Consider the following 22,404-nt stretch of genomic DNA (forward strand, 5'->3'; position numbering starts at 1 on the left):
GATAAGTACATGTGGTCCAATACTAGTGGATAAGATGTTGGATTTTCATCCATGTGTTTGGGGTTCGAAACTCCTCATCTCCTAAATTATTGTAATACTTTCAAACCATTCCCCCTCCCTTAATAATAATAATTTTTTTTAAATGGCATTTTAGTTAAAAATTGTCCCTGATATTTGAAATTGATAGAAGTTGTCTTTGAGTTTGTCCACCATCAATCATTTTAGTCATTCTGTGAGAAATCTTTGTTAAATAAGGAACAAAATGACAAAAATACCCTCAATTTACCAAACAATTGGCCAAAATGATTTGACAAAAATTGAGAGTATTTTTTGTCATTTTTTTCAATTATTTAACGGAGATTTTTACAGAAGAACCAAAATGATTAATGGTGGACAAATTCAATGACATGTTCTATCGATTTTAAATTTCAAGGACCAAAGTCAGAAGTTATGCAAATCTCTATAACTATTTTGACTAAAAAAAAAAAAAATATATATATATATATATATATATAAAGTGTAAATATCAATTTCCATATATTGTTGCAAACCAACTTAATATACTATATATGCTATTATTTTTTTTCTAAGTTAAACCAGATTTTCTTTGTGCATTGAATTGTGGAGAAAAATGCATGGTAAGCATTTTCTTTGTTTGGAATGGATTTGATAAAATTTACTGCCGTAATAATGCTTCTTATTTCTATTGGCAAAACATGCTTTGCACCTGTATGTATGGTTTAGGACATGTATCAATTTAATTTCACACGTTTTAAAATTTGGCAAAAAAAGCATGTATGTGATAAGTTTTTACGTGTTTGACTCTCCATTTATGAAACTATCAAGTTAACCGCAATGTGAATGAGGAAAATGTCACTTTAGCCATGCTTCTTGTTCAACTGCTTATCATTTGTTTGGAATAACTTTCAAATGCATGTTGGTATTTTTTTTACGAGAAGCGATGGCGATTTTTCATTAGTAACAAAAACAATTATAAGGATTGTCACGTGGGTTTTCATCGATCTAGTGATATTTTGCACAAATAATCATAAAGATTAATTCCTTACTAGGCTACCGCAAACAGCAACAGCACTGACGCTAGCACAAGCACCAATATATACCCACCACAAATACAGAACCACGAACTTAAACTGGGGCAGAGTAGTGTCATTCCCAATAAGCGAAACTACATCAAACCATCGCTTAAGATCTAATTATGTGTCTTAAAAATATTGTTCTAAAAATCTCTGCCTAGCTTTGCCTAGGCGTTAGGCGGCTGGTCACCGCCTCGATTAGTCTCTAAGCATTTGAAAATTAAGAAAGTACCCCTAGACCGGCTTAGGCATCCACCTCGCTCGCCTTGCCCGTCTAAACCAGCCTAAGTTGTAACTCTGATTTAGACAGAAAACCGATAACTTTCATTTTGCATTTTAATTTTTCAATAAAATGTAAAAAACTTGTTGAATACTTGGATGAACACTCATTATATGATTTTTCCACATATTTTCAATATGTTCTAATACTTTATAATTTATATATCATTTTATTTTGTAATTTATGCATTTTAATATAATTATATGTGTTTTTCAAGTATAAATAAACACTTATTTATACAATATATAATAAATTTACTTAAATTCGTATTGTCCCCCTAGGCCCTGCCTAACCACTTAGGCATTAGGCCCCAGCCCACTGCCTAACTACTGCCTAGCGTTTTTTAGAACCTTGCTTAAAAGTGAAGCTTGGATTTTGGGATTTTTTTGGTCATTATCTTTAACTTTAGTGTACCATTCATACATCCAAGATTCAAAAAAAGGTGAGAACCAACATAGAATTTGGTGGACTGAGACTTTATCGAGAAGGATGTGCAAAATTCAACATTGGACGAAGGACAACTCATACAATTGACCTAATTGCTTCTCAAACTATTTAGAAAATCAATATTTTGGTGCGACTAGGGATGGGCAATGGTTATGCGGGCGGGTAACCGCTGTTAATTTACCCATAACCGTTTATGCTCATACCCGCATAACCGTTGGGTAATTGCCTAAACGTTACCCATTCCCATAACCGTTTATAAATGGTTAACCATACCCATAACCGCATACCCATTTAACCGTAACCGTTTAATACCCGTTTACTTATTTATCCTTTTTAACCCGTTTACTTATTTATCCTTTTTAACCCGTTTATCTTTTTTTTTACCATTACCCTTTTTTCACCCGTCTACATGTTTTTTAACAACTTGAAAATTTAAAAAAAAAATTGTCATAATTTTTTTTTTACAATTAAACACCGTTATAGGTACATTCATCATACATTTCCATATTTTAATTTTTTAAGTTCTTATACCATTCTAATAATTGAAATAATAGTTTACGGACGATATTTTTAATTGTTACCAATGAAGGTAAATATAATATTTGCTAAGTATTATTGGGTTACAAAAATTGTTTAAGACATTTATGTCAAAGCATTTCTGTCAATTTCACGGTTACCCGCAAGGAATTTAAATTAATTTGGCCAATTCCTTGATGATGAAAATCATCATTCATGTAGTAGTGTTATTGAGAGAATGACCGATGAATTCCTTGCTAATTTATTGGGTGCTAAGTATTATTGGATCGAGAACATGGTTTGTGTTAGTTTTACATATATAAAATAAATGGGTAAACGGTTACCCATTTATAACCGTGGTTAATACCCATAACCGCCCATTTAAATTTCACGGGTAAACGGTTATACCCATAACCGTTTATTTATCTAAACGGTTATTCATAACCGTAACCGTTTAATTTAAATTGGCGGATAACTGCGGTTACCCATAACCAATGGGTATTTGCCCATCCCTAAGTGCGACCCACTCCCAACTTTGGCCAAATATTATCACTAAGCTTTTATTTTTTCTTGTTTATGTTTCCATAAATACTATAAATCTTTTCCGTGGTAACTAGATCTGTAAACGGGTGGGGTTTGTTTGGGTCAGGTTCAATGCGACCCGTTAAGTTAACGGGTCACCCGAACTCAACTCGTTAAGCTAACAGGTCATTCGAACCCGACCCGTTTCACCCGTTAACAATTATTATTATTATTATTATTATTATTTGCATAGAGTTTATTTTTTGTTGTTAAGACTTTACTGAAATTACTAAAACATCATCAACTAACGGGTGCTAACGGGTTCACCCGTTAACGACCCGACCCGTTAAGCATCAACCCAAATACTAATATTAACGGGTCGGGTTCAAAATGACAGGTCTACGGGTAACATTTCCATATATATATATTTGAGTGTAAAGAAAAGGAAATTTAATCACAAATAAGAGTTTAGGAAAAATGAATCAAAATTAATTCTGGTGGTCGCAGCAGCGTTACCATACGATGCTAAAGCAACCACGACAACAGAAACATACACGGAGACGGACCATTTCAAATTTTCAATCGATCACAACCAATCCAACAAGAAAAATTTTATTGTGTTAGAAACACAATTCGATACATCAAAGGTCATAATACAAATGATTTGATACTTAAAAAAAAACTTTTAACTATTTATATTGTGACACTTAATGTGCTGGACTGTATTCCTCTGGAAAATTTCACCAATCCTTCGGCATCTCCATCTAACGTGTCAAAACCTTAGTGGTTTTGTCCATACAGATAGCTCCGTGGGCTCCACAAAACTCCTTACAAAACAAAATTTGAAACTACAGAGCTCGTTACAAGCAGACACAGACACATTACAGTTGACATGCGTTGAAAAATAACTACATTTGTGATATTAATGAAGTATTTAAGTATATGTGTAAAGTTGTAAGACTAATTTTGGTAGAGACCTCCCTTAAGATCTTAGTACTCATAACAATAACGTAATGATAGGTGAAAACATTAAAATGCACGAAACTCCATTACTCATTTAGGATGCACAAGAGTCAAGGTTCTACAAGAAACTAGGTGCTAGTCGGGCAGCTGGTTGGAGTCTAACGGTTAGGCGGGGTCTAGGCAGATTTAATTAAATATATTATATTTCATATAAATAAGTGTATGTTCATATTTAACATATATATAATTTCATCATAAAATACAAAATAGAATAACATATATATTATTAGCTATTGAAACATAATGAAAACATATGGAGCAAGCATATAATGTGTGTTCATTTAAGTATTTAACAAGTTTATTACAATTTATTGGAATAAATAAAATGCAAAATGAAAGTTATTTATTTTCTACTAAGTGAATCGCAACCTAGGCGGGTCTGAGTGCACTAGGCGAGTGTCTAGGCGGTCTAGGGGCGTCATTTCTTAATTTTTAAACACCTAGGCATTAATCGGGATGATGACAAGCCGCCTAGTAGTGACAATAGTTTACCAGAGAGCTCAATTAAGTTATTCTAGCTTAACTTCGTTATACTTTTCACAAAATTAACACGTATAAATGTTACACTCATAAAGATAGATTAGTCTTTTAAAAATACAATTTAACGCATACTTTTCACGTCTCGACCATGAATCACAAACTGTTAAATTTAAATGGCGACAATTGAAACTTAGAGGTGAAGACATCAAACTTTTTATTTGGTTGAAAAAGGACGAACATCAAACTTCTAGCCGAACAAACATTTGAACGTCTCCCAACTCCCTCCACCTACCCGCTCCTTTACCTACTCCCCGCACGCCCGCACACTTCTCTCCAACCCCATTTCCGTCAAAACTAACGCCGTTACACTCCGCATTCACGCCTTTACGTCTTCCAACCACCCCCCACAGACACATGACCACGCAACCCACCTAACGTCCGCGAAACCGTCCCTCTATAAAACGCAAACCCAAAGCCCCCCAAAACGTCAGTTCACTCTCCCACACAACTCTCTGCATTTCTGCTCTGCCCACCCACTAAATCACTTGACACACCCACAGAGGCAATGGACCTCCTCCTCCTGGAAAAGACCCTTCTGGGTCTCTTCGTCGCCGTCATCGTCGCCATCGCCATTTCGAAACTCCGCGGCAAGAAATTCAAGCTCCCGCCGGGTCCCATACCCGTACCCGTATTCGGAAACTGGCTCCAGGTCGGTGACGACCTCAACCACCGCAACCTCACCGACATGGCCAAGAAATTCGGCGACTGCTTCCTCCTCCGCATGGGGCAGCGCAACCTCGTCGTCGTCTCCTCGCCGGAGCTGGCCAAGGAGGTCCTCCACACCCAGGGAGTCGAATTCGGGTCGAGGACCCGAAACGTCGTCTTTGATATTTTCACCGGTGAAGGCCAGGACATGGTGTTCACCGTCTACGGCGAGCACTGGCGGAAAATGCGGCGTATCATGACCGTCCCCTTCTTCACCAACAAGGTCGTCCAGCAGTACCGCTACGGATGGGAATCGGAGGCGGCGGCGGTCGTCGAGGACGTGAAAAAGCACCCCGAGGCGGCGACCAGCGGAATGGTGCTGCGGAGGCGGCTGCAGCTGATGATGTACAACAACATGTACAGAATCATGTTCGACCGGCGATTCGAGAGCGAGGAGGATCCCCTGTTCGTGAAGCTCAAGGCGCTGAATGGGGAGAGGAGCCGATTGGCGCAGAGCTTCGATTACAACTACGGCGATTTTATCCCGATCTTAAGGCCGTTTTTGAGAGGGTATTTGAAGATCTGCAAGGAAGTGAAGGAGAAGAGGATTCAGCTGTTTAAGGACTATTTCGTGGACGAGAGGAAGTAAGTTAATTCATTTTATTTATTAATTTTAATTAATTTTACTTTTTACTTTAATTTTTGTCAAGTAAACGTTATTAGGATGCAATTCTCAACTTTCCTATTTGGATCTCAAAAAGGGTAAATAGCTGTTATTTACCACTAGTTATTCGTCTTAAAAAAAATATTCTCTTTAAAAGATAAAAAGAAAGAAAACTAATAAAAAATATTTGAAAATTTTAAGTTTTTACGATAAAAATAAAATAAATAGTATCAAAATTGATTTTTTATTTCGTTAAAATAAATAATACCGAAATTTTTTTGTTAAAATCCTTTAAAGAGAATGTTAGATACATGAAATTACCTTTATCGTTGACACTTGACATATCGGTCTCACATATATGTAGGGCTTGTCGGACTTCTAGAGAGCTTAGTTAAAAGAATTTTTATTCATTTGTCATTATGTGTTAAGACTTAAGCGGGTGAAAATGATATATCGAGAATGAATTGCCTATTCATAGTACATCACGCTCGAGTTTGTCTTTTATACTCTTTTGTGTGATTGCAATACAAAATGATACGGCGATTAAAATGAGCGTGTGAAAATTGCTGACTCGTTTTTTTTTTCTTGGTATTTTTGAGCAGGAAACTTTCGAGCACAAAGCCTACAACAAACGAAGGGTTGAAATGCGCCATCGATCACATCCTCGACGCGCAGCAGAAAGGAGAAATCAACGAGGACAACGTTCTCTACATCGTCGAGAACATCAACGTTGCTGGTGAGTAGACCACCCCACTCCTTATAATATTAATTCTTAACATGACAACATAGTAAATCTATTTGGAAAAGGATCCTCTTCAGATTTATTTTGTGAGGATCCTAAGAATCTCTACATCATAGTCGTTCATCATACATCGTGCGATCAGTTTTCATCAGATACTATCGTTCGTATATTGTGCAGTCAGTTTTCGTCAAATATTATTTATTTTTAATTTTATATTAAAAATGTCAAATGATTTCCGACTGTATGATACACGAGGAATGATTAAAATGTAGGGATCTCTAGGATCCCACAAAGTGGATCCGGATGGGATTCAATTCCAATCCATTTTTACTGATATAACGTGGATTAAAATGATCATTAGAATTGTTATAACTTATAACTCATCATTTTGAATTATAATATTTAAATTTAATAAAAATTAATCCTAAGATTAGCCACCCACCGTCAACCTATTTTATTGGATTTCTCATAGTATTAATTTAACTCTGAGCAAAAATGAAAAATCCTATAAATAATTATTTTACGTAATTGGAGGCCGGCAAATTAGATAAGGTTATGTGATTCATATTTATGGGAGTATATTAATTTGCAAACCAACTTTTCATCCCCAACCTATATATCTTTTTTTAATATTGTGGTAATTAAATATTTATTTTCTTGATGGAGTCACTAAAATATGAAAAATAATCATATGGTTTTTTAGCTCCCACGTATGCCAGTGCTTGACATGTGATGGAAGGTCTAAAGGCCCCAATGATGTTACGTAATATTGTTTTTAGCTTACGTAATATTCCACAAAGTTTCTATTGGATACGTGGGCGTCTTAGGTTGCCCCATTTTGATCCAGTTGGCATACTTGTTTAGGTCAAATATTTATGTGTCATCGATAATATATCCTCGTGTAAGTATATTCTTGTGTATGTGTCATCGATAATATATCACCATGCAAGTATAGCACTTTCACAAAAAGAAAAATAAATTATAAAAAGTCTTTGTTGCTTGAAAAGTTGGTATTGACAAATCTAGGAGAAATTTTTTATTATGAAAGGAAAATGGATACTTTATTACGTGTTTTTATATAAGTAGTGTAATTTTTTGTTTTGTTTGTAAGTTCTTAACTTTTTAACACATATATCCTACTATTTATAGAATGCTACGTAATGTACCATCTCATATTTCTATCACATTGAAAAATCTCTTCAAATCTAGGTTGAGTAGTAGGTGTGTTGGTGAACAAATATGTTGCTTTTGATTTAAATATTGCTAAACCACTTGATTGTGCCTAAACATTGGTTGTTCGTATCCTTTTATAACTTCGTTTTATATACAACTCACGTCTTTTTACCAACCTCATGACGTCGACATGCAAACATGATCGCAATGGTTCTAATACAATACGATGACGTGGTATTATTTTAGGTTACAATACGTGATTGTATTTGAATATTCACAATATTTCTTTGCAATAAGCTTTACAAATTCAGTTAAGGTTGTTTAATTTTAGGCCGCTAATGTTGCGTTTCTGTATTGAACAGCTATTGAAACCACGTTGTGGTCGATCGAGTGGGGAATTGCCGAGCTAGTGAACCACCCCGAAATCCAGAAGAAGTTGAGGAATGAACTCGACACAGTCCTCGGCCGCGGAGTTCAGATCACAGAGCCCGACGTTCCTAAACTTCCCTACCTGCAAGCCGTGGTCAAGGAGACTCTCCGACTTCGCATGGCAATCCCGCTCCTTGTCCCCCACATGAACCTCCAGGATGCCAAGCTCGGGGGGTTTGATATTCCGGCGGAGAGCAAGATATTGGTGAATGCTTGGTGGTTGGCAAACAACCCTGCCCTGTGGAAGAAGCCAGAAGAGTTTAGGCCCGAGAGGTTTTTGGAGGAGGAGTCGAAGGTGGAGGCTAACGGGAACGACTTCAGGTATCTCCCGTTTGGTGTTGGGAGGAGAAGTTGTCCTGGGATTATTTTGGCACTGCCAATCCTGGGCATTACAATTGGACGTTTAGTCCAGAACTTCGAGCTTCTGCCTCCGCCAGGACAGTCCAAGCTCGACACCTCGGAGAAAGGTGGACAATTCAGCCTGCACATCCTGAAGCACTCCACCATTGTGATGAAGCCGAGGGCGTAGATTGATGCTTGGGGAGTAAGATTTTGATTCTATGAAATATGATGTTTGGGTTGTGAAAATGTAAATTTATCAACTTTTTTCGTTCTTGTTCTTTGTTTACTTAGATTTATGAACTTCGAATTAATGGAAGGTTCAAGTAATAAATTTCTTTTTATTAATAAGTATTTGGCCTAATCAGATAAACAGTCCTCGTGGTGATAAGGTAATCGGAAGATAGTTCTTGTGGTAAAAAAATTAGGATTTAAACCCTTGTGGGAGAGTCCGTTGGCAAATTTGGTCCAAAATTGATTTGTCCGTTACTTGTCTGTTAAGTATAGGGATAAAAATGTATTTTAAGGTGTACGCCTTCTTCTTCTTCCTCCCTCTGCATTTCATCTGTTTATATCTTAAAACAACCCCTACAAAAAAACCACAGAAAATAAACCATGATCATTAATCTCTCAACTTCTCCAACCTCCTATTCTTTCTCTCATCAAGGTATCCAATTCCAAATCACCCATCTCCGATTTTCCATCAAATCCCAAAACCCACCACCCAAAACCTCCATCTTATTCCATTTGCTTACATGGATGCCTTGGAGATAAGCTGCAACGAAGTGACCGTTCTCATGGACAACAATTATGGGGGTTAACACAGCAGCCGCCTCCAAAACCGACTGAGCACTTTCAAAGTTGCCAGAGTTGAACCCAGGAATCGCACAAGTCCTAAACTTGAACCTTTTCCCATGTGGGCACCTACCATTTTCAATGAAAAATCGATCCTTGCAGTGAAAACCAAGGTCTGGTGAAGAAAATGAGCAGCAAATGGAAGGAGATAGAGGTTTTGGGTTTTGATGGAAAATCAGAGATGGGTGATTTGGAATTGGATAACTTGATGAGAAAGAAAGAAGAGGAGGGTGGAGAAGCTGAGAGATTAATGATCATGGTTTATTTTATGTGGTTTTCTGGTAGGGGCAGTGGCGGAGCCAGAAATTCATGTTAGGAGGGGCATACTTTAGATCAAAATGGACATAATACATGTAGAAACTATCTTGTTCTTTTGGTCGTCTTGGTATCAAATTTAAAAGTGAGTAACTATGCATTTATTCTTCATTATAAATGGGCAACTATATCAAGAGTTAAAACATTATTAAAAGCACATTCATGTATTCTTCATTCTTGATATTAAATTCAAAGGTGACTGACCATGCATTCATTTTCTCATAGCGACCAAGAAAACATTTTTCTAAAAACATTAAGACATGAGAGCATTTGAAAGGTTTTTTGTGCTAATTTGGAAAAAGGAAATATTTTTCTCTTCTTGATTTCATAGATGATATAATAGAGGGAAATGTGAAATTAACGAAAATAATAGTCTGCAAGCAAAGGGAAAAATTGTATATGGGCAAGAAATAGAGAATATGATCAACTAATATTAGTATATAACTATAGTTTCAAATCTCTAATGTTAAAAATTGAAGGCTGTGTATGTGTTGGATTGAAGTTAATTGGACTAACTAATACAATTACAAATTCAAGTTGATAGTGGTATTATAAAATTAATTAATGTTAGTAGAGGTTGTCAGGAAAAAAATTATTTGAGGATAGGCTCGAGCCTACCCTAGTCTAAAGGTGGCTCCGCCACTGGGTAAGGGGTTGTTTTAAAATAAAACTAATGAAAAGGGGTTGAAAACTATAAGTTTTAATAATAATGACAAAATAAATGGTAAAGTGAATAATACCAGGTTTGACTTTTTAGTGTAAAAATGTGGTTTTTCGTTAAAGTGAACAGTACCGTGAACTTTTCGTTAAAACTCCCTTGTTTTAAGATATAAACAGATGAAACGCAGAGGGAGGAAGAAGAAGGCGTATATGTTAAAATACATTTTTATCCCTGTATTTAACAGACAAGTAACGGAAAAATTAATTTTAGACTAAATTTGCTAACAAACTCTACCACGAGGGTTTAAATCCTAATTTTTTTACCACGAGGGCTATTTTCCGATTACCTTATCACCACGAATATTGTTTATCCGATTAGGCCCTAAGTATTTATATCTTAGTTTTGATGAGTTTGTTTTTTGTTGATAGTATTATACTTGATGTTCGAATAATGAGCTTTGCCCCACAAGAATATGTGTGTGTGTGTCTATATATATATATATAATTGGGGCATTAGAATCCAAATTCATTGATTAGGTGGATTTGATGGAAGAGATATAAGAGATTTTTCAGTGTGACCGGTACAGGGGATGGTACACCACGTGTCACTATACAAATGGTGAGATATGTGTGCTAAAAAGTTAATAACTTAAAAAATAAAATTTTTCACCACTTCCATTAAAACACGTGATGTACCACTTATATTCTCGTCACAAAAAATTTCTCGTGGAGATGATCCCTTTCCTAATTTGGGGGTTTGAAGTTAGGGACCTGTCATTCAATTCCGACCCTTTACCTAACTCACATATCGATACAAGTTTTCATCGGGAGACGAAATGCCCACTAAGCCGGTCGTTCTCGCCACCAACCCCTCTACATTGTTAAATTGTTTCACGTTATGATTCTCTTTTCACTACCAACCTTTTCCCCTGTACTTGAATTTAATCCATAGACCATGTGGTTTGCTCAACCCAACCTTTGACTTAAAACACGCTTAACCTAATTTTATCATGATTGGTGCTGTCCATTGAGTACACATGTGATGGTTTAGGGGGATTTTCCACTAAATTCTTAATGCCTGACATATTTACATAAGTGATTTGAGTTCATCAGTGGATTAAGAACCTAAGGATCGTCTCCCCCCGAGTGCAGACCAAGTACTAAACTGATTATGATTTGATTTGATCACGGTTTTGAATTTTTGTATCCCATACCAAAATTCAATCATTAACTGCATGTTATGTAATTTATTAAATATAATTTAAAAAAATAATTCATTTAGCATGATTGAGTTAGTGAGAGGTACAATTCTAACTCCGATTTCAAAAAAAGTTTAATAAACAATTTTATCATAAATATAATTCATTCAAACTCCTCAACAATATAATTTCTAGTCAATTCAATTCTACTTGTTCTAATTACGGATTAGTTAACGTGACAGTAATTACTATGTTTCAATGTTCAACAAAAAATACGACAAATAAATTAACACTTTGGATATTATATATGCTACGTACAATAAAAAACCCTTTTCGATAATGTTTGAACAAACAAAAAAAATATTGCTTCACAAAACACGTCCCCGTACAGTTTTTTATTAAATTTTTTGACATTGTTTCTAAATTTTTTATACAAGTGCTTTCCATAGAAGCACTTTTTAAACAAGGACTCGATTCAAGGGCTAAAAAAAGCATAAAAAATTGAGATTGGTAACAAGGAAAAAGAGAAGAAAAGACGAAGGAAGAAAAAATGTAGGTTGTTCTCATATTTATAGGGTTGGGTTGGGATCTGTTTTGTTAGGATTTATGCGATGTTGATGGTGTGTCAAATTACGATGGGGCCACGGTTGTTTCTGTTAATTAACGGGACTACCCTTGGGTTTGGTGTGTTCTGGTCTCTGTGGAGGTTTTGGGGTTGGGGCCCAAGCTCAGTAATGTAGGAACGATTTTGTTGGGCTTAGTATTGGGGTAGTAGTTGAACTTTATGGAAGTTTAAAGTGCATAATTAAATTTTTTTGGATCGTGTTTTACTGTACCGGTAGAAAATAATTATGTCTGTGTATTTTGGTGCGGGTTCAATCTCCATCAATCCCCTCCGTCCTAACATATAAATGTTTAACCCAATAAATGTCGTTTGTCAAAACAAAAAATTAATTCGCTTTTTTTTTTTTATATTTTTCAATAGGTAATATGCATAAACAAAACATAACAAAACATTCTTTTAATTTTTATAATTAAAAATAGAATTATCACTAATCTCACGGCCTAGTGAGTTTGATGCCGAATTATTGTTGGCTTATTGTGTAGCTTATTTCATTCTCCCACGTCAATATGGTTGCCCAACATAGAGGCTTTCTTAACCAGCACACAGTTAATCTTAATTCATCTATGGACTCGTTTGATCTCCAAATTTGGTTGAATGCGTAATTAATTATATTCAAAGTATATCAAAGTCCTACAAGTATTTGGGAGCCAATAATTTTTTTGCTAGAGCGATAACGTTAGTGGATAAAATAATTGTTATTAGGAAGAAAGGAAATTGGTTATAATTGATCCGCAGCAAAGTGCATATGCATGATTGTTTCAAGTTGGGAGTAGCAACTAGCAACATAAACACCAAGAAAGAATATAGACAAGGAGAAAACAGGTTGGGCTTAAGTTGGCCCAACTCGTGCTGAGCCCAACCCAGATGAGATTGGATCCATAACCCAACTTGACGTCGTGACCGTACATATTTCATATTTTCATTGATAAACACGCGCCAAAAATAACGGAAACAAAGTTTGCAGTTGGCTCCGATTGCTTTCAATCACAATCGTCGATTCATCGCCACCAAACCAACTTCGTTTTCTTTCAATTTCAAAAAAGCAATTAAGACCTCCAAATTTGCGGAGGCACCTCCAAATTACTGAATCGGTGCTCGCTCACTCAGCAAGCAGCGATCCCGAGTTTTTCAGGTGAATCCGTGCATCTCTCTCTCTCTCTCTCTCTCCCTCTCTCTCTCTCTCTCTCTTAGGGTTTAAGTTTGGTTAACTAGGAAGTGCTTCTTAGGAATTCAACCTTAGTCTGTGATCGAGTTGAGATTCTGTTTGCGATTTCAAGAATTCAATGTTTATTTCTGCGTAATTTGATCGTTTCATAGAAAATTTGTGCATTTTGATCGTTGTTTGGCTCAATTTTCAGAGTTTTTGTTTTCCATTTCCATTATTCTGTATGTGTTGGGACATTTGTGTGTCTTCCTCAAATAATGCTTCACATACTAATTACTGTTCCATTTTAACCCTTGGGAGTGAAATTTTCAGATTGATTTTTTCAATATGTTGCAATGGATGGGAGGATCGAGGCGGAAAGTAACGACTGTAAGTGTGATTTAAAATTATTTCGGATTCATGTTCTAATTTTAAATCTTTCACGGCATATCCTGGATTCCGAAAATGGGAGGTTGAAATTTTGTTCTGACATTTTAGCATTTGTTTCATGCTTGTTATCTCTTTGGTTGAATCGGGGAAACTTCAGTCAAGGAAGTCTACACAGCAGAGGTACACAAGACTTGTTTTTATCAGTAACAAAAGTTCACATATTGCATCTATAAGGATTTTGTAGCACCGATGTAACATTAGTAATTGAAATGTAAAATTAAATGGTTATTATACAAAACGTTTTGCTATCGAACTGTATGTAAATTTTGGTGCAATTTTTCCAGAAGAATAATGCTGTTGAGCATATGGTTCTAACTTTTAAGACTTAAAGTTTATATTCTGTTAGATGTAGCATATCGATATGTTCTGAGTCTTATGACCATCCTTTGGATTGTCAAGGCAAAAGCAGTACTTTGAACAAAGAAGACGACAACAACAGCGTCAGGGGCAAACAACTGGGTTAGAGAGTTACGCAGATGGCCTAAACATATCTGAACAACATCACAAAGAACATCGATCTTTGGATATTCTCAGTTTGCTGAACCTATCAACAACTGCTCAAGAACACAAATCTTCTTACCCTATTCGTAAGTTCCTAATATCTTAAAAATTCGGGAAGTCCCTAGGAGCATTTTTCATTTCTCCCAGATTTTATATGGTCTGTGATAGTACCCTGCAATTAAAACTAATTGAGCTTTACTCTTTAGCTTTGGTATTGTGACTATTTTCAATAAGTAAACTATTTTCTCTCTTTCCCTCTGTTTGTCACTTTTGCAACCATATAAGGAAGGGAAGATCTTGAAGTCAAGGCTTTAAGACCGAAGTGTGATATCACAAAGGATTCACCAAAAGTACCTTCAAAGATGGTTGCTCCTCTCACCTCTGTTGAAGTTAACAAAGCAAGTATGCTTTCTACTTTATTTTCTTAACTTTTAGGGCCCTTTCTTCCCCATCCCGTACCTCCATCCTGTTTTTCCATCTTAACTTTTCTCCGTCTGTACTTCTTTAATGGATACACTATGTTTTAATGGATTATTTTTATATGATGATACAGGAGCTGAATCAGGCCTTCAAGTGGAGATTGCATCTCCGAAAAAGTGAGTGATGTGTGTGTGTGTGTGCGCGCGCGCATATGTGTAGTTTTTGTGGAATATCATCACACCCATACATACCTATATCTCGCCAAACTCATTTTAAAGCCTTATTTTTACTTGTAACTGAATAAATAAATCCAAGCTACTTTGATTTCAAGTGGTTTCAGTTTCACTATAAACAGTCAGTTGACTTTGTACATATAGATTGTGGTCTTGTTGCTGGTAAATTGATAATAGTGATCACAATGGTGTGCATAGTTGCTTCCATGTGTGATTGTTTTGCTAGAGTGCATCTTTGTCCAGTGGAGAATTGATATATTATTTTGCATCACAGGGTTAAGCTTTGTGCTCCGCATAATCATGACAAGTCCTTCAATGAAATTAATTCTAAACCAGATACCTGGAGAGCAGGCACCGATCAGCGTAAGTATAAAAGCCACTTCCTTGTCAGTTTTGAACTTTCTTACTTTCTAACTTTTGGTATCTGTCCTTACAGATTTAGCTTGCGAAAACAGTTTATAAGTTGGTTGTCAGTAGAACCTTGCCATAGGGCCTTGAAAGCCACTTCCTTGTCATTTCTGGTTTTTATATAAATCCCTGAGTATTGAAGCTTTTCTTCATAAATTGTTCCTTTCTGTTTCAGAATGTTCTGTACTTGATTTTCTTGGCGATGATGGGTTGAATGACTACGTAAAAGAAAGCCCAGTACATGAAGATCATGTTGCATTTTCAGTTGAAGGTATAATTCTGTTAATTCAGATCCTTAAGTAATATCTTCTATTTTGTATTCATTTATACAACACGAACTACTGTCCACCATTGTGTTGCTCAAATGTTGAGGTTTCCTTTATACTTATGACTAAAAGCTCAATTTGAATTTTAATTGGAAGAGTTGCTTCATAAGGTTATTCCCAACTCTCTGGAAGTAAGATGCAGGTGTCATAGGTTGTAGTGCTTCTTTACTTGAAAAACAATAAAAAATATACTAAAATAATTGTTTGTCAAACAATTGACATCGTGTAATTCCCATCCCTTCTTAATGAAGCTGTTGGGTCCGTGAGAAACAGTGCCTGCTATTTTTTTCTCCTGATGTTGATAAAGTGTTTTCACTGCACATCCTTACTTGTCAGGTTTGGGTAAAATGGGAATGGAAACACCAGTCCATTCACCAAGACAGCCTGGAAGGTAACGATCCCAACTGTTGTTCGGTCAGCTAAGGTTGTTGCTATCTAGGATGCTACACTTGTCAAATATTTCTTATTTTCCATGAATGGCTTTCACCAATTTCATGGAAATGTTATATTTAAATGCCAAAAGACATGTAATAGTGGAACTTATACATTTTTGGTCAAAAGTGGGGACTCCATATTTAAAAGAAGATTCTAACTTTGTCTGCACATGGCTTAAATTTTTGTGATTGTAGAACATTCTCCTATGATTGCTCTTCACCCTTGAATCCTGCCAGGGGACAAAAATCATTCAACAGTCGTGGGCATCTGGATGACTTTGAAATTGAAATGGTGAGAGGCATTATTGATTGAATTCTTATCGTGTAATCTTAACTTTTCCATGCACTTTAACTCTTAAGTGACTTATTTGTGCAGTCACTTTTATATCTCTATGATATATGAACCCTTGTTTAGAATCTTTATCCTGTACGACCCATTTAAAATTTTCTTTTGGAAGGGCTAGATTATGCTCTCTTCTTTGGGTATAAATTAGTTTCTTCTGATGCAGGATGCAATGATGCAAGATATCAATATTCCCCCATATAGCAGTGCTTTAGAGTTTTCTCCTGATCCAATGGATTCATTCAGTAGTTCAAAGCAAACTCTATCAAAGGATGATGGTCACAGTGGTAGATTAGATAGTTATTATGGATGCAGAAGAATCTTTGACGATGCTGAAAATTTCAGAAAAGATAAATGGGATGGTAAATACTTCTTCCTTGAGTGATAATGTGCCCTTTATTACAGTTGACACATTGCAAGAGAATGTAATATCTAACATAGCATCATTTCCGTTAGCCTGATATGCATTGTTGACCTATTCCCTATGGGTTATCTAACATTGCTCCATGTAATTATTTATTCTAGATCTCTAGGTTCAATTTGCATGAAAATCTGGTGAAATTTTACTTTTGGAAATATGATCTTTGATTTTTTGATTTCTAATGAGTCATGAGAACAGTGTATATATTATATTCAACATGATATGAACTTTACTAGTAGCATGTAGCCGCAACAAAAAAATACTAGTAATTTTTTCTGAGATATGCTTGTTTTCATTTCCGTAGCAAGTAAATGAGTCCATGAAAAGAAATGTAATCAGTTATCTGTGATCTTTCTGTTATTTACATTATGATGGTTAACTATACTAGTACTCTTCATTCTGCTGGACCAATGGCCTTCTGATAGGGTTCAAATATAGGATGATATGACTTATTAGTTGTCTACCAGGTCGGCCTTGTTTCCCAGAGGAATACACTTTTAATGAATGGGAGCATGATTTATCATGGAAGAACTGGCAAAGTCAAATGAACTGTGTTTCTGATGATAATTTGATGCACGAAAAGTACAAGATGTCAGATTTTGCTTTTGAAGGACCCTTTTCACCGATAAGGTGCTTAATTAATTTCTACTTCTTCAGTTATCCTGTTTTGAGAAATCATATCTTCTTGATAGAGTTGTGGCATCTGTACAGGTCTGCTACAGGCATCACAGACAAGTTCGACGTCTTAGGTGCTCTCTGTCTGAAACTCCTAATTGAACTATGCGTGTAGAATCCCTTAACTGGCCTATGTGTAGCTGTGTGCATATATAAAAATACAAGTTGTTTGGGTTCAAGAAGCCATTACCTATATATTATATACTAGAACTTTTGCATCCTGAAATTGTTTTTGATTGGTCCATCGGCATTGCATGGTAGGATTAAGCTCTGAGTTGTCCATTTCTTAGACCATGTTATGAAAGAGCTTACATGGAAACGTTGTGCTAAAACTGTGATGTATTAGCTTTATATGAAATGGAATTGTTTGCTTTCATCTATGGATTTTTGTCTGATGCTTTGCTCGCTTCTCTCTTATCAGAGGAACCTTCATATTTCAAGCACCAAAAATCAGAAAAGTATCATGATTTTATGGTTCCCAATGGAGCAAGGTACGCCTTCGGACTGAGCTAAATTTCTATCCGTAATGTAGACATAAACTCAAGGGTGTTTGCTTGTGATGTTAGACAGACACCACGCAGTAGGAAGGAATTTTGATTTTGGTGGTGTAACCAGGCAACCCGATTGGTCTTGCTTTATGAATGAAAATGAAAGGGACAATTTGAGCTTGCTGAGGTAATTAGCGGCACTCTTTTGCTTCACGTTGATTTTCTTCCCCCACCTCTTACTCTGACTCATACAGTCATATGTTTCATAACCTTCTGTGTCTTTCAACAGTGAAGAGTCTTGCTCATCAAGTGCAGGTATATCTATTGATTGAAAATATGTGGCGATTCAGAGTTAAATTTCTGCTATTGCCAATATGATAACCTTTAATAAATTGCTCCCTTTTCCATTTTTTAACGTCAGTGAGGGACAATGCGATTGATAGTTCACTGTCAAAGCCAACCAGGAATTGGAGCAAGAGAAGATACGACAATGCATACGCTGACCCAGGCTATCATTTGAATATAACTTCTACAGGAAAGACAGGGATCAAAAGCAAGCATGTTGTTCAACCAGAGGATATTGCACATGGGTCAGGAAAATGCACGAAGATGCCAGATTCGTCGAAGTTCAAACCATTCCACCACTCAAACTCTCCTCTCCAGGAAAAGTTTACCCCAAACAGCAATTGGTTCCCTGAGGAAGGATATCTGTCGGTTGACAATAATTCAGGTTGCAGTTCTTTCCATCAAAAGTCAGAGACAAACTGCCCATCTGCAGGCTCTAAAATTTTGTTTGGAGATCCTTTCAGTGCAAGTCCTGTCCCAGAATTACATCTCAATCCTAGATCTCATTTTAAACCCTGCGAACCTGTTGCAAGTTCACCTTCCGGCAGTTTGATTTCTGGGAACTTTGAATTTCATGACTCTCCTATGACCCCTAAGATTGGTTTTGGACCAAGACAACCAGAGTTCCCTTACTCTCATGGCGAGACACCATCTCCGGATTTATCAGTGCAAGAAAGTGTCAGCAAAGATGAGGGAAGAAAAGCTGAATCGCAGCCATGCCGAAAATCTAAGCTGGAGGAAGAACATTGTATTCTGAACAATTTGTTCACAGAAAATCAACGATGGAACAAGAACAGTGAATGTGAGGAAGTAAAAGATGCAGCTTCGGGACTAACAGCAAGCGTAAAACCAACCTTGCTTGAGCGGGCTGAGAAGACATCGTCATCTATGAACTCTCCAGCGAAATATAGAAGCATAATAGAAAAGAAAGAGTATGTGACACAAACATTGAAGTATTTTCTCTCCCTCGAGTTTATATGTTTGGTTCCCCAACTCTTTGAGTCTTACAACCTATTCTATGTTTGTACTAAAAGGTTTTCGTTGTTGACAGGGATTACTGTGGTAACGAAATTCCTATCCCATGTCCAAAAAGCAACGGAGGTACATGTTTCTTCGTAACTGTCTTGAACTTCCCTTTAGTTTCTTGCCAACAAAGGTTCAACAAATGTTTGTTTCGTTTTGTTTCTCAATTTTGTCGCAGACTAATATGCTTCGTTCGCTTGTTTTTTTACAGAAATGGAAGAGGCTGAGCCACAGGAAACGAAGAAAGAAAGTAAACAGCAAAATGATTTTGTTGACTCGTCCTGTCGGGTGATGATGCTTCAGAGCTATGTTCAGTTTCTTTGTGTGCAGAAGGTACTGAAGGAGGCAGCTGCACACAACGGCATAAAGAAGATATAACATGTTTGCGACATGGCAACCGCGGCTGACTTCCCTTTGACGCGAGGATTCTGTTGAATCAAACTGCACGGTACATTTTCGTTGTAAACATCATTTTCGGATGTGTAATGCATATCATACCGGTCTAGTAGATTTACGTTTTACAGTAGCAAAACGGAGCAGAAGGCAAAAAACCCCGGATCGTAATATGATTCAAAGAAATTAACAACGGTTACATTGTGTATCTAAGTGTTTGACGAATCAAACAGGACTGAAGTGTTGATAGGTATAAATGTTAGCCTTTTGGGATTCTGTTCTTGTATATTAAATGTCCTTATAGAGGTCATCTTCCCCTTCATCGCTAGGGTTTCCGAATTCCTTCAAACGGCATTGCAATTTTATGACGTCCGATTGCCGGAGAGGCTTCAGAAAGAACTCTTCGGCTCCTTCCTCAAGGCACCTATTCAGGTCAAGAAAATTGAGGGATCAGTAAACTGCTATACATTTCCTCAAAATTAGAAAATAAATAAATGATTGAGATTTCTAGGGGAAGATTTTTACTTCTCGATTCGAGTAGGTATGTCCTCAGATGATACAACAACTACTGGTATCTCCTTCACGGTTGGCGAATCCTGTTTAAAGAGGGAGATTGGCTGGGTTAGATAATTTTTCTAGTTAAAGCCATAATTAGAAGGTAGATGTGCTCCCGCTTAGGCTTTGACAATTTTTTGCACAAGGCATTAACCCAATATGAAACGACAAAAAAATAATAGGTTTCGGCTCGACCCGTTAACAAGTCGGGTTGTTATCGGGTTATCTGTTAGAAACTCAACAAACATGACCTGTTTACCAGGTCTTATACACTCGAGTTTGAATAGATAACGGGTTTGACATGATATGATCCGTAAAGATAACGGGCGTGACACGAACACGACAAGCATGACCTGTTTACCAGATCTTATGCACTCGAGTTTGAATTTTACTCCCAATTTAATTTAGTTTAAAAGTAAAATATCATCTGTATATTTTAAAAAAAAAAATTCATTGAAATGGCCTTTCAATTATGCACTATACATTTCAGCATAAAATAGTCACATAATTAATTACCTTAATTTTTTTCAGAAGCTCATAACCGGTCATTCCCGGCATAGAGTAATCAGTGATGATCATGTTAACATTCGAAACCTGCAAGACACATGCATTGAATCTCAGAGTCAAATAAAAAAAACAAGCGGTACTTTGGTCGCCCTCTTGAATTTTCTCTCGATAAATTAGAGTAATTTAGAATATCACTTTGTATGGTGCGATTCAAGAACTAAACCACTTACAATGTTGCCGAAGTTTTGTTGTCCATCAGCAAGCCCCAACAGCTCCAATGCACCATGTGCGTTTTCTGAAGTAGTCACTGCCATATACAAAAGGAGAACCACATATTATTACCTCCCACAACTACACATTCAACTTAATGAACAAAAAAATCTTCTGAAAAACTATATGGCATATAGTAATATCAAATCATAGAGTTCCTAGTTGATCTTAAAATACCAATAATGAGTCAAGATTAAGATAGATTAGGGGTTCCTTCATTGTAGCAAAAAAAGAAAGAAAAAAAAGCTTATATAACTAAAACTATATTGCAACGAACTCGTAACTTAAGTAGTTAAGAGTATTTAGTGGTACTAATTTGGTTGTGTAAGGCTCTTTTTTCTTATTTTCCTTAAAAAACAAAGCTATGACTCATTAACCAATCACGTAATGGAGAAGAACTTACATGAAATAGGTTTACCACTATTTAAACGTTTCAGTTTAATAATACAATGACAATAGAGATAAACTTATACATAACATTATTGAATCGAGATACCAGAAAAATGGTAGACCTATTCCACGTAATTTCTTCTCCTTCTAGTGACCACCATGACCCAACAACAACGACCAAGTAACTTTTAAAGTAGCAGTACCTTTGCATGCAGAGTTGGTGAGCAATTTTTCAATGATTTTGCGGTCCACCAAACTATCATCGACAGCCAAAACATGTGGCTTTTCATCGTCTTTCCACCCCAACCCCATTGATGCCGTGGCACAGAAGAAGAAGAAGCAGCAGCAGCAGAAGCAAAAGCCACGAAACCTATTGAGCCTGATCGGAATCTATATATAACCAGAGAAGGCATATAAAATCATGAAAAAATCAATTTGGTCACAGATATCTCGTCATCTTTTTAGGTGTTTGTGATATTGTTGACCCTAGAAATTACAAAGCCTACGTGGCGCGCAGGCCGAGTATATTCTAAGCTAACTACGTCCTTCGGTGATTGCGGGGCGTGCCAACTCGTCGGCCGAGGCTCGGCCGAGGAGTAAATTTGATGATGCTGCGTTGGGTCGCGCTACTGACTTCTGCGTCTTGCGATTGCGGCCGAGAAAGGAACACGTCTCGGCCTCTTGGGTTCTCGAGCCTGAAGACAAGGCTGCTATTTCTTACAAAGTTCACGAACCGAATTCGGCTTGCAATGTGCCGAATGTAATAACTGTGACACCTCACCTCGCCGAGAAGGCTAATGAGATGACCTCGACCAACAAGGATTCGAAAACCCTTCTCGACCGAGACTTGGATAGGTAATCGACCGTTCTCGCCGCAGTGCTGTTGATGCCAACGGAAGATACTGCGAGATCGACCGACTCTACGGTGACAGAGCTGTCTATGCCGACTTAAGATATCACCGGTTGCTTCCACAGTGCTGTTGATGCCAACGGAAGATGTGTCAGCGAAA

The 22,404-nt window shown here is 36.8% G+C and overlaps 3 protein-coding genes across 5 annotated transcripts; 2 read left to right on the top strand and 1 right to left on the bottom strand.

The window, feature by feature from the left end:
- Positions 1 to 4,839: 4,839 nt before the first annotated feature.
- Positions 4,840 to 8,765, top strand: LOC126589351 (trans-cinnamate 4-monooxygenase). The gene is made up of 3 exons (XM_050254619.1): positions 4,840 to 5,712; positions 6,334 to 6,467; positions 8,009 to 8,765. Exons 1-3 carry the CDS (start codon positions 4,928 to 4,930, stop codon positions 8,602 to 8,604), a joined length of 1,515 nt encoding a protein of 504 aa, XP_050110576.1. The 5' UTR covers positions 4,840 to 4,927; the 3' UTR covers positions 8,605 to 8,765.
- A 4,282-nt stretch (positions 8,766 to 13,047) lies between these two features.
- On the top strand, positions 13,048 to 19,939 carry LOC126591533 (uncharacterized). 3 transcript variants are annotated; one of them, XM_050257239.1, is made up of 19 exons: positions 13,049 to 13,200; positions 13,546 to 13,602; positions 13,760 to 13,782; positions 14,062 to 14,249; positions 14,449 to 14,565; positions 14,717 to 14,759; positions 15,091 to 15,179; positions 15,400 to 15,495; positions 15,887 to 15,941; positions 16,180 to 16,276; positions 16,494 to 16,689; positions 17,216 to 17,378; positions 17,460 to 17,497; positions 17,845 to 17,914; positions 17,994 to 18,098; positions 18,201 to 18,226; positions 18,333 to 19,188; positions 19,308 to 19,357; positions 19,491 to 19,938. In XM_050257239.1, the coding sequence occupies exons 2-19, from the start codon at positions 13,561 to 13,563 to the stop codon at positions 19,655 to 19,657; spliced, it is 2,421 nt and encodes an 806-aa protein (XP_050113196.1). In that variant the 5' UTR covers positions 13,049 to 13,200; positions 13,546 to 13,560; the 3' UTR covers positions 19,658 to 19,938. The 3 variants fall into 3 exon arrangements, with proteins under 3 accessions (XP_050113198.1, XP_050113196.1, XP_050113197.1); XM_050257240.1 differs by having other exon boundaries at positions 18,039 to 18,098; XM_050257241.1 differs by lacking the exons at positions 17,216 to 17,378; positions 17,460 to 17,497 and having other exon boundaries at positions 13,048 to 13,200; positions 19,491 to 19,939.
- A 16-nt stretch (positions 19,940 to 19,955) lies between these two features.
- Positions 19,956 to 21,742, bottom strand: LOC126591534 (two-component response regulator ARR17-like). The gene is made up of 5 exons (XM_050257242.1): positions 21,598 to 21,742; positions 20,995 to 21,041; positions 20,744 to 20,896; positions 20,198 to 20,268; positions 19,956 to 20,096 (listed from the first exon to the last, which is right to left on the bottom strand). Exons 1-5 carry the CDS (start codon positions 21,704 to 21,706, stop codon positions 19,961 to 19,963), a joined length of 516 nt encoding a protein of 171 aa, XP_050113199.1. The 5' UTR covers positions 21,707 to 21,742; the 3' UTR covers positions 19,956 to 19,960.
- Positions 21,743 to 22,404: the final 662 nt, after the last annotated feature.

This window comes from Malus sylvestris, chromosome 11, assembly GCF_916048215.2.
Source record: "Malus sylvestris chromosome 11, drMalSylv7.2, whole genome shotgun sequence".
NCBI lineage: Eukaryota > Viridiplantae > Streptophyta > Magnoliopsida > Rosales > Rosaceae > Malus > Malus sylvestris.